At 46.2% G+C, this 12,798-nt stretch overlaps 1 protein-coding gene across 1 annotated transcript in view; it reads right to left on the reverse strand.

Moving 5' to 3' along the window:
* LOC101600751 (SV2 related protein) overlaps positions 1–12,798 on the reverse strand; it is an 89,122-nt gene that overhangs the window by 33,227 nt on the left and 43,097 nt on the right. The window contains exon 7 of the mRNA XM_045132677.1: positions 3,769–3,832. Within this exon, the coding sequence (XP_044988612.1) occupies positions 3,769–3,832 (64 nt within the window). The remainder of the gene's footprint in view (positions 1–3,768; positions 3,833–12,798) is intronic.

Consider the following 12,798-nt stretch of genomic DNA (forward strand, 5'->3'; position numbering starts at 1 on the left):
AACATTAGGTGACATCAGTGCAAACAGTGGATGGACACTTTGGAGGTTTTGTGTTTGTCTTTTTTGGTTTTTTGAGGTAGGCTCTCACTTTAGCTCAGAACTCACGGTGAACCTCCTACCTCTGAGTGCTGGGATTAAAGTCATGCGCCACCATGCCCGGCTTCTTAAAAACATACTTATTTTTATTTGACAGAGAAAGAGGTGGGGAGAGAGGGAGAGAGAGAGAGAGAGAGAATGGGTTCGCCAGGGCCTCCAGTCACTGCAAACAAACTCCAGATGCGTGCGCCCCCTTGTGCATCTGGCTAATGTAGGTCCTGGGGAATTGAACCTGAGTCCTTTGGCTTTGCAGGCAAATGCCTTAACCGCTAAGTCATCCCCTCCAGCCCCTCATTTTGGTTTTTCTGAGGTAGGGTTTCACTCTAGCTCAGGCTGACTTGGAATTCACTATGTATTATCAAGGTGACCTCTAACTCACGGCAATCCTCCTACCTCTACCTCCTGAGTTAAAGGTGTGTCCCACCATGCCTGGCTTATTATTATTATTTTTATTTTTGAGAGAGAGAGAGAGCGAATGGGCATGCCAGGGCCTTTCAGCCACTGTGAATGACCTCCAGACATGTGCCCCCTTGTGTGAATGTACAACATTGCACACTTGTGTGTCTGGCTACAGGAGACATGGAGATTTGAACATGCGTTCTTAGGCTTGGCAGGCAAACGCCTTAACCACTAAGCCATCTCTCTAACCCTCTAATCAATTTTTCGACCTATTTATTTATTTATTTGCAAGTAGACAGAGAGAGACAAAGATAGAGAGAATGGGTGCCCCAGGGCCTCCAGCTGCTACAAACGAACTCCAGACGCGTGCACCATGTTGTGTACCTGGCTTTACATGGGTACTAGGGAATTGAACCTGGGTCATTAGGCTTTACAGGCAAGCTCTTTAACTGCTGAGCCATCTCTCCAGCCCCTCTAAGCTATTTTTTGTGATTGTGATTATTATATATTTTTTGGTGTGTGTGTGGTGTGCATGCGTGTATGAATGTTTGTATGCATGAGGGCACATGTGTGTGTGGAGTGAGGACGTGTGCGTACACATACATGCGGGGGCCAGAGGTAGACCTTGGGTGTCCTTCCCAATCGCACTCCACCTTATTATCTGAGAACAAGGTCTCACACTGAACCTGGAGTTCACTAGTCAACCAGACAAGCTTGTCAGCAAGTCCCTAGAGATCATCCTATCTCTGCTTCCCCGGCACTGAGGTTACAGGCACTGCCATGGCCAGCTTGTGTGTGTGTGCTGGGGATCACAACTCAGGACCTCATGCTTATACAGTAAGCAGTTTTTCCACTGAGCCATCTCTCCAGTCTCCATTGTGACATATACTAGCCCAGGCTGACCTGGAATTCACTATGGAGTCTCAGGGCGGCCTCACACTCACTGCGATCCTCCTACTTCTACCTCCCTGTGTGCAGGGATTAAAGGCGTGCGCCACCACTCCCAGCCTGGAATTAACTTTTTGTTTTGTTTTCTTTTGAGGCAGAGTCTCACTATAGACCAGGCTGAGTGAGGGCTTACTCTGTAGCCCAGGCTGGCCTCAACTTTGCATGGTGCTCTTGAAGGCACGCACTACCACACCTGGAATGACTTTTTCCCCATACAGTCTTACTATGTGGTTCTGGCTGCCTTGAAATTTGCAGCAACCCTCCTTCCTGTCCCTGTCTCCCGAGTGCTGGATTTCCGGGCACCACGTGGCTAGAATGAACTCTTCAGGGGCTAGATCATGGGAATCTTGAAGGGGTCCTAAGAGAGTGCAGAGTGTGGCTAGCGTTAGTTACTGGAGTGTGAATTGGTTAATCACCATTCAGGATTAGCTGGCCCACATGCACTTCAGTATTTCAATAACTGCCTAAGTGTGGTGGTGTGTATCTGTCATTTCAACATTAAGGAGCCAGAGACAGGAGGATTGCCACAAATCCGAGGCCAGCCAGCCATAGTGAGATCCTGTCTTGAAAACAAAATAAAACCGATGTTTCAACATCTGATTCATCCAAGCCAGCTTGGGCCAGCTGTCTGCCGCCCTACTAGATCATGAATGGATACCATCAGGACGGGTAAGTTGGGGCCAATGTGAAGGATATTGTCTGTGATCACAGTGATTGAGGAGGAATCGTGTCTAGCAGAGGCACATAACACTGTTCTGTCCACCTGTCCCTTCATGGAAGGACCTGTTAGAAAGCTATGCATCGGCCCTGGGAACTTTTAGATCATGGGTCACAAAGCAAGGTCTGGTGGTCCAGGCCTGTCATCCCAGCTACTAAGAAAGCTAGGGGAGGAGAAATACAGGCTCAAGGTTAGCCTAGACTACAGAGTGCCATTCAGGGGCAAATTAGTGAGGGCCTCTCTCATAATAAAAAGTAAAATGGGCCAGGTATGGTGGTGCATGCCTTTAATCTCAGCACTTGGGAGGCAGAGGTAGGATCGCCATGAGTTCAAGGCCACCCTGAGACTCCATACTGAATTCCAGGTCAGCCTGAACTAGAGTAAAACAAACAAACAAAAAAAAGTAAAAAGTAAAATAGGGGACTGGAGGGATGGCTCAGCGGTTAAGTACTTGCCTGTGAAGCTTCAGGATCCCGGTTCGAGGCTCGAATCCCCAGGACCCACGTACACCAGACGCACAAGATGATGCATGCATCTGGAGTTCATAGTGTGCCCATTCTCCCTCTGCCTCTTTCTCTCTCTGTCACTCTCAAATAAATAAACAAACAAACAAACAAAAAAAAGAGTAAAACAGAGCCAGGTGTGGTGGTGCACACCTTTAATCCCAGCACTCGGGAGACAGAAGTAAGAGGATCACTGTGGGTTCAAGGCCACGCTGAGACTCCATAGTGAATTCCAGGTCAGCCTGGACTAGGACTAGAGTGAAACCCTACCTCAAAAAAAAAAAAAAAAAAAAAAAAAAAAAAGGGGAAAATGGGGCTGGGGAGATGGCTTAACAGTTAAGGCTTGCCTGCGAAGCCCAAGGACCCGGTTCAATTCCCTAGGACTCACGTAAGCCACATACACAAGGTATCACATGCGTCTGGAGGTCCTGGCACGCCCATTCTCTCTCTCAAGTAAATAAATAAAAGTCAAACAATGGCTGGGGACACTACTTGTTGGCACAACATTTGCCTAGCATACAGGAGGGGCGCAATCCTCAAGTCTGGAGGGAGAAAAAGAAGGTCGCAAGATGCGGGCAGAAAGAGGGTTGAGGGGGACTGGCTGGGTCATGAGAGTTTCAAGGCTCCCCACAGCCATGGAGGTGGTGGAGAATGGAGAAGTCTGTGGGCAGCAAGGAATCTCTTCCATTCAAGTTGTATTGCGCACTCCCAGCCTCAGAAGCTGTTCTCGTTCTCGGCTGAACTAGGATGGACCACCTGCCTGCTGCCACTGTTTACAGCAGCAACTGATAATGAAAAATGTTAATTTAGCGGGGCGTGGTGACGCCAGCACTCGGGAGGCAGAGGTAGGTGGATCGCCATGAGGTCAAGGCCACCCTGAGACTAGATAGTGAAGTTCAGATCAGCCTGGGCTAAAGAGTGAGACCCTACCTCAAAAATAAATAGATAGATAAATAGAAGAGAATGAGGTGCATTCACACTGTACGACGACCATGTCCTATCCACGCATGCAGGTGCATGTTGAATCTGTTTTGTTTTCCTTAAACTCCCTTGTGCTTGTCAGATAGGCAGTGTTCCCTAGAGACCCAGTCACCCACACCTTACCTCAATCAACAAAATACACTTGGCCCTGGCCTTCATGGGAAGGAATTCTGCATACAGCGTCACCCTGGGCGAACAGAGACAGAGAGGGGTGAAGGTTAGAGATGTGTGGGAAGGTTGCTGCAGTTTCTAAATTCCTTTATTTTATTTTATTTTTTAAAATTTGGGCTGGAGAGATGGCTTAGCGGTTAAGCGCTTGCCTGTGAAGCCTAAGGACCTCGGTTCAAGGCTCAGTTCCCCAGGACCCACGTTAGCCAGATGCACAAGGGGGTGCACGATCTGGAGTTCATTTGCAGTGGCTGGAGGCCCTGGCACGGCCATTCTCTTTCTCTCTCTCTGCCTTTCTCTGCCTGCCACTCTCAAATAAATAAATAAAAATGAACAAAAAATATTTTATTATTTATTTATTCAAGAGAGAGAGAGAGAGAGATAGAGAAAGAATAAGAGACAATGGGCACAGCAGGGCCTCCAGCCACTGAAAAGGAACTCCAGATGCATGCGCCACCTTGTGCATCTGGCTTATGTGGGTCCTGGGGAATCGAACCTGGGTCCTTAGACTTTGCAGGCAAATGCCTTAACCACCAATTCATCTTTCCTGCCCAGAATTTTTTAAAAATTAATTAATTTATTTATTAGAAAGAGAGAGAGAGAATGGCATGCCAGGACCTCCAGACACTGCAAACGAACTCTAGACACATGCACCACCTTGTGCATCTGGCTTACATGGGACTAGAAAATTGAACCTGGGTCCTTAGTTTTTGCAGGCAAGCACCTTTACTGCTAAGTCATCTCCCCAGTCCCAGTTTCTGAATTTCTAAGATGATATTCTGTCCTAAATGGTCAGTGGATACCTACATTAGTTTACTGGGATAATGACTAAATGTGTATATTCTCTTACTCTCTGACAGTCTCACTATGCGGGCCTTCAACTTATGATCACCCTGCCTTATGATCTCCTGAGGGCTGGATTACAGGCATGAACTACCTACCACCACAACCCTACAAATGAGAAAAATCATTTGATTTTTAAAAAAATGGGACCTTAGGCTAGAGAGGTTGCTAAGTGGTTAAGGCACTTGCTTGCAAAGCCTAAGGACCCAGGTTCACTTCCCCAGAACCCATGTAACACAGATGCTCATGGTGGTACATGTGTCTGGAGTTAATTTGCAGGGACTAGAGGCCCTGGTGTGCCCTTTCTCTCTACAGTCCTCTCTCTCTAAAATAAAAATGAATGGGGCCTTGGCACATGCATTATTAACTAACTGCCTAAATCAGCCTCAGATTTCCCCTCTAAGGGCCACAGGGCCCAGAAAGTGCAGGGCAAGTTGGGTAATGAGACTATTCGTAAGACTTTCCTTGTGTCCTGCTCAGTCTTAAGGACCACAGCTTAAGGAATATGGAAGGATTTGCAACTGTGGACCAGAGAAGCCTTACATAAACTTGCTGTGGCAGAACATAATGGACTATTCTGGTGAAAGTTTGAAAGAACAAAATGCAGAGAGATTTTGGAAGCTCAGCTTAGGAGGTTTCAAAGAGGAAAGGGACTCTATTGGGAGTGGGCTGGGGCAGACCACGTGATGTTCTGGTGGACAGACTGCCAATGTCTTGAGAACTTGAGCAATGTTGAATGTAAAAGTAATGCACTGGTGTGTTTGGCAGGGGAAAATACGGAGCAGAAGACACAAAAGCTGTGAACTTTGGCATAGGAGGAAATGTGACTGGGTTTCAGATCCCAGAGACTGCAGTCACTTCAGCTTTGATTGTTTAAGAGGTTGTTGGTTTTTTTTGTTGTTGTTGTTGTTTTTTCGAGGTAGCGTCTCACTGTAGCCCAGGCTGACCTGAAATTCACTATGGAGTCTCAGGGTGGCCTTGAACTCACAGCAATCCTCCTACCTCTGCCTCCCGAGTGCTGGGATTAAAGGAGTGCCCCACCATGCCTGGCTGTTTAAGAGGTTATTATTTTTTTTTTTTTTAAATTTTTTTGGTTATTTTTATTTATTTATTTGAGTGAGAGACAGAGAAAGAAGGAGACAGAGGGAGAGAGAATGGGCGCGCCAGGGCTTCCAGCCTCTGCAAACGAACTCCAGACGCGTGCGCCCCCTTGTGCATCTGGCTAACGTGGGACCTGGGGAACCGAGCCTCGAACCGGGGTCCTTAGGCTTCACAGGCAAGCGCTTAACCGCTAAGCCATCTCTCCAGCCCAAGAGGTTATTTTAATTTAATTAAATTAATTAATTTATTTTGGTTCTCAAGGTTAGGTTTTTTTAGAAAAATTTTTATTTATTTATTTGACAGAAAAAGAGGGAGAGAGAGGGAAAGAGAGAATGGGCATGCTAGGGCCTCCAGTCACTGCAAACGAACTCCAGACGCATACGCCCCTTGTGCATCTGGCTTACGAAGGGTCCTGGGGAAATCAAACCTGGGTCCTTTGGCTTTGTAGGCAAATGCCTTAACCACTAATCCATCCCTTCAGCCCTCTAGGTTAGGTTTTTGAGGCAGCTAGAGACACACACAGAAACAGAATTGGGACACCAGGGCCTCAGCCACTGCAACCGAACTCCAGATGCCTGCACCACCTAGTGCGCATGTGTGACCTTGCGCTTGCCTCACCTTTGTGCTTATGGCTTACATGGGAACATAGGTCTTTAGTTTTCTCAGGAAAGCACCTTAGCTGCTAAGCCATCTCTCCAGTCCCTGATTATCTACTTTGGCTCTGGGGGTTGAACCCAAGATCTTGTGCATGCTAAGCTTGCTCCACCTCCAGCCTTGGTGTTCTAACTAACCTTCAAGAGCAACTGAAACATAAGTAGAGCGTCAGGTGACTTCACCTTCTGTCAGTTCATCTAATGGTGTTCTGTTGAAGCCCACAGTGCCCTCTACTGGAAATAAAATGCTATCGCCCCTTGTCAATTTGTATTTTGTTTATTTTTCATGAAAAGACTGGAGGTGGTTATCAGTTTTTGATGCCTATTTGAATTTCATTTTCCTTCATTCCTTCCTTCTTTCTTCTTTTTTTTTTTTTTTTGGTTTAGTCTCACTATGTAGTCTCAGGGAGGCCTTGAACATGTAAGCACCTTAACCACTGCCATCACCCCAGTTTCCCAGTGCTGGGATTGCCTCTTTCCTTCTTCCTTCCTTCCTTCCTTCCTTCCTTCCTTCCTTCCTTCCTTCCTTCCTTCCTCCCTCCCTCCCTCCCTCCCTCCCTCTCTCTCTCTTTCTTTCTTTCTCTCTCTCTCTCTTCCTTTTTTTTCCTTCCTTCCTTCCTTTCTTCTTTCTTTTTTCAAGGTAGGGTTTCACTCTATCCCAGGCTGACCTGGAATTCACTCCAGTCTCAGGCTGGCCTTGAACTCACAGCAATCTGCCTACCTCTGCCTCCCAAGTTCTGGGATTAAAGGCATGTACCACCCTGGCTCTGTTTTTTTTTTTTTTTTTTTTTTTTTTTTTAACACAATTAGCCGGGTGTGGTGGCGCACACCTTTAATCCCAGCACTCAGGAGGCAGAGTTAAGAGGACCACGGTGAGTTCGAGGACACCCTGGGACTATATAGTGAATTCCAGGTCAGCCTGAGTTAGAATGAGACCCTACCTCAAAAAAAAAAATAAATAAAAAATCAGATGCTTCATCTATTTGGACTGTATATTGTGTTTGTGTATTTATGCTTTGATTCATAGTAACTTCTCATGTTATGGAATTGATTTGCATTGAACACAAACTGTAAATAAAAGAAATAAATGGCCGAAAGAGCAACCTGTTAAATTTAAAAAAATTTTTCTGCTGCAAGGAAAAAAAAAAAAATCAGATGCTCATCCATGAACAGAAAGTAAGATTACCTCCTACATGTGATCCTCTTACCTGCCTTAAAGAAAATAGAAGCAAGCTGGGTGTGGTGGCGCATGGCGCACATCTTTAATCCCAGCACTTGGGAGGCAGAGGAGGATCACCATGAGCTCAAGGCCATCCTGAAACTACATAGTGAATTCCAGGTCAGCCTGGACCAGAGACCCTACCTTGAAAAACCAAAACAAACAACAACAACGAAAAAAAACCATTGGGGCTGGGGTGATGGCAGTGGTTAAGGTGCTTACATGTAAAGCCTAAGGACCCAAGTTCGATTGCCCAGTACCCACATAAACCAGATTACAGGGTGGCGCATGTGTCTGGAGTTAGAGACCCTGACACACCCACTGTTTTTCAAATAATTAAAAAAATTTAAACTCTATGAGGGACATACATTCAAACTACCACAGTTAGCATCTTACTAACTCAGTAATTTGTATTTATACTAAACATTCAGCAGTCTTTTCTACATTATTGATGGATTGGATGTGACTGGAGCATATCCCCCAAGGTTTCATGCATTAATGTTTTATCCTCATTGTGTGGAATTTAGATGAAACTTAATCCAATGTTGAGGTCTAGAGGTGGGAACTGTCAGAGCTAATTAAAATTACACAAGGTGGGCGCTGGAGAGATGGCTCAGAGGTTAAGATGCTTGCCTGCATAAGCCTAAGGAGCCAGGTTCAATTCTGCAGGACCCACATAAAGCCAGATGCACAAGGTGGCTCATGTATCTGGAGTTCATTTGCAGTGACTAGAGATCTTGGCACACCCATTCTCTCTCCCTCTCTTCTCTCTATCTGCCTCTTTCTCTTTGTCTATCTCTCAAATAAATAAATTATTATTATAAAAAAATTACACAAGGTAATTCTGGTAGGGCCCATGGATTAATTCCTTATAGCTTTTTAAAAATAATTTTATTTATTTGAGAGTGACAGACAGAGAGAGGAAGAGGCAGATAGATAGATAGAGAGAGAGAATGGGCATGCCAGGGCCTCTAGACACTGCAAATGAACTCCAGATGCGTCTGCCCCTTTGTGGATCTGGCTTATGTGGGTCCTGGGGAATCGAGCTTTGAACAGGCAAGCGCTTAACCGCTAAGCAATCTCTCTAGCCCTTTTGTTTGTTTTTGAGACAGGGTCTCAATCTGTAGCCTAAGCTGGTCTGAAATTTATGGTGATCCTCTTGCCTTAGACTCTAGCACTGGAGGGACCCAAGGACACACATGTGTGCCCCCCAACTCTTGGCAGGTGTGACTGAGTGGATGTCCCGCAAGAAATTCAGTGTTTTTTTTTTGGGGGGGGGGTTGGTTTTTCGAGGTAGGGTCTCACTCTAGTCCAGGCTGACCTCGAACTCACTATGTAGTCTCAGGGTGGCCTCAAACTCATGGTGATCCTCCTACCTCTGTCTCCCAAGTGCCCAGCCTAGATTCAGTTCTATTAAAGCTTCTTGAATTTCCAGCCACCTGATTGGAAAAGGTGTCACTGCGGGTGGATCCTAGACCTTAAGTGTGTTTGGGGGTGCGTCTTAAATATCAGCATAAGGTATGTAGAGTGCTTAGGCTCTGCCTAGGGTTCCTGGAGTGTGCTAGCTTGTGGTGCTGGTGGTGATATCCCCCCCCCCCCCGCATAGCTCATTCTTTTTTAATTAATTAATTTGGTTTTCGAGGTAGGGTTTCACTCTAGTCCAGGCTGACCTGGAATTCACTATGTAGTCTCAGGGTGGCCTCGAACTCACGGTGATCCTCCTACCTCTGCCTCCCGAGAACTGGGACCACACCTGGCTTAATTAATTTATTTTTTATTAACAACTTCCATAATTGTAAACAACAGCCCATGTTACTTCCCTCCCTCCCCCAACTTTCCACTTTGAAACTCCACTCTCCATCATATCCCCTCCCCCCTCAATCATTCTCTCTTTTTTAAAATATATATTTTTTTATTTATTTGAGAGATAAAGAGGGAGAGAGAGAGCAAGAGAAAGAGAGAGGGGAAGGGAGAGAGAGAGAGAATGGGCATGCCAGGGCCTCCAGATACTACAAACTACAGACAAGTGCGCCCCCTTGTGCATTGGCTTATGTGGGTCCTGGAGAGTCAAACCAGGATCCTTTGGCTTTGCAGGCAAACTCCTTAACTCCTAAGCCATCTCTCCAGCCCCATCAATCAGTCTCTCTTTTTGATGTCATGATCTTTTCCTCCTATTCTGATGGTCAAATGTCGGGCACTGTGAGGTCATGGCTATCCAGTCATTTTGTGTCTGGAGGAGTGCGTGGTAAGGAACCCTCCCCTTCCTTTGGCTCTTACAGTCTTTCTATGGTGGTGGCATTTCTCTCTGTGTTGACCTGTGAAAGGGAACGTCCCCTGAATCTATAAGCTTCAAATCAGTTCCCTTTCTCCCATAACTCTATCTGGTCTGGAGGTGTGTCCCAGCAGCCTGAAGCTGACCACAACACCAGCTGATACCCTGAGCCACCTCGGATGCTGCCGGCACAAACAGCAGCGCTGGCCCTGGGCCAGGACCCCAGGCTGAATGACTCTATAACTCACCCCATTGGTGGCACTTTGCTCCCACCAGCACAGAACAGACTAATCCAGTTACAAAGATTTCTGGCTGTTGGAGCTTTGAAAATTTATACCAAGCCAGGCGTGGTGGTGCATGCCTTTAATCCCAGCTGGAGGATCACTGTGAGTTCAAGGCCAGCTTGAGACTACATAGTGAATGAGGCCATCTTGGGCTAGAGCAAGACTCTACCTTGAAAAACAAAAAAACAAGCAAACAAACAAACAAAAAAAAAAAAACCCATGTACATATATTATTCTTGGGACCTGGGACTGGACAGATGGTTTGCTGTTGAAGGTGCTTGCTTGCAAGGCCTCATGGCCCAGGTTTGACTCCTCAGTACCCACATAAAGTCAGGGGGACAAAGTGGTGCATGTGTCTGGAGCTTGTGTGCAGTGGTAGGAGGCCCTGGTGTACCCATTCATTTTCTCTCTCTGTCTCAAATAAATAAATTAAGCCAGGCGTGGTGGCGCACACCTTTAAGCCCAGCACTTGGGAGGCAGAGGTAGGAGGATCGCCATGAGTTTGAGGCCACCCTGAGATTCCATAGTGAATTCCAGGTCAGCCTGGGCTAGAGTGAGACCCTATCTTGAAAAACAAACAAACAAACAAATAAATAAACAAACAAAAATTATTTAACTAATTAATTACATTTTTTTATTCCTCTAGTTTTCTGAGGAGCTATGACTGGGTGAAGAAGCTACTCTCAATGAATGGAAACTCTTGATTTCGCTTAATTACATTAAAAAGAACTAAGTGCTTCCCAGTAATGAACTTAGGGGAGCCATTTTTATAATTAGATACGAACACTAATTACAACGTAATTAGTTTTATGCTAAATGGCTACAGTTAAAGTGCTAAGGAGCCAGGAGCTCTCTTGGGTGGCTCAGTATTTCTTCTGCGATTTTGCTCACAGAGTTTTTCTTGCCCGCCCCCCCCCTTTGCAGATAGAAGAACTATTTAGTGGAGCAGTCAAGAGAATAAGTGTGGCGAGCCAAAGAAACTGTTAAATCTCAGGTCTGGGATGAGTTAGCGTGTGACCTTGAGTATGTTACTTCATTATAAAACCCAGATTTCGGGCTGGAGAGATAGCTCTGTAAGTAAGGCACTTGCCTGTAAGGCCTAAGGACCTGAGCTCGATTCTCCAATACCCACGTAAAGCCAGATGCACGAGGTGGCACATGTGTCTAGGGTTCATTTGCAGGGGTTAGAGGCTCTGCCACTCCCATTCAGTCTCTCTCTCAACTAACTAAATAAAAATAAAATATTTTTAAAAAATCAACCAGTATTGTTGAATACTGCAAGAACTACCAGGAAGTTTTCCCCAGCCTATGAAATATGCTGGGCCTTGAACAAGAGATGTTTGTATCTAATTTTAAGACATGCCTGTTACAAAAGCTTCCCTTTCTGCTGCCGGAAATGTCATTTGTTCTCCAGGCATTGTCCTGGGCACATCACACGTTGGCATTTAACAATCTAAGAGATTCCACGAGGTGGGCACGTTATTGTCTACCTTTCAGAGACAAGGAGGATGAAGTATAGAACGGATCAGTGACTTGTCCAAGGTCACACAGCTGCGAGGTGGCGGCAGCGGGATTCGAACCCTGCTGCTGCGCTTGCTGAGCCCACGACTATCTCATCACACTGCTTCTGCACAGCATCACCTTTCTAGATCACCTCATGCGGTCGGCTCCAAAGCAGGTGTGGCAGGGCAGGGGAGGGAGGGGCATGCCTGGTTCTGTCACATTCCATGTCACCCTGAAGCTGCAAGCCTGAGAGCAACAGAACAGCCTGTGGGAAGGCCGGAGGCCCCAGCTTGAAGATGATGGCCTATGAGGATGAAGCCGTGTCCTCCGGGTCACAGCACTTGTTTAAATCAACAGCCTTTAGGTGACTGTGTTCCTATGCGAGAATAGACGGGTCTGGGGCTAGAGAGATGGCTCAGTGGGTTAAAGGCACTTGTTTGCAAAGCCTGATGTTCTGGGTTCTATTCCCCAGGACCCACATAAGCCAGATGCATAGGGTGGCGCATGTGTCTGGAGTTTGTTTGCAGTGGCTAGAGGCTCTGGCACACCCATTCTCTCTCTCTCCTTTCTCTCAAATAAAGAAATAAAGATTAAAAATATAGGGCTGGAGAGATGGCTTAGTGGTTAAGGCGCTTGCCTGCAAATGCTAGGGATCCATGTGAAATCTCTCTCCACGTAAGCCGGACGCACAAAAGGTGAGGCAAGCGCAAGGTCACACATGCCCACTAGGTGGCGCAAGAACCTGAAGTTCTATTCAGTGGCTGAGGCCTTGCACACCCATACTCTCTCTCCTCTGAGTGTGTCTCTCACTCTCTCTAAAAAAATAAATAAAATTTAAAAACTAATAAAAAAATATATATTTTAAAAAGATCAAGCTGCAGAAATAAGAGATGCTGTTTTTTGGAGTCAGCAATCCTATCTGTCAGGGGCACCTGGGGTTATTATTATGCAATCAGGACATCCAGGCAGTATCCTGTTTTTCTCTCAGTACTCCTGTCCAGCCAGGGGTACAGTGAAAGGTATAGTGACCAGGGGCTCTGATCCCCTCGGGCATGGGCGTCTGGGCCACCCCGCCAGGTGAACCGTTTACATCAGCAGCTACCTGAGCTG

Source organism: Jaculus jaculus, chromosome 13 (assembly GCF_020740685.1).
Source record: "Jaculus jaculus isolate mJacJac1 chromosome 13, mJacJac1.mat.Y.cur, whole genome shotgun sequence".
Lineage (NCBI taxonomy): Eukaryota > Metazoa > Chordata > Mammalia > Rodentia > Dipodidae > Jaculus > Jaculus jaculus.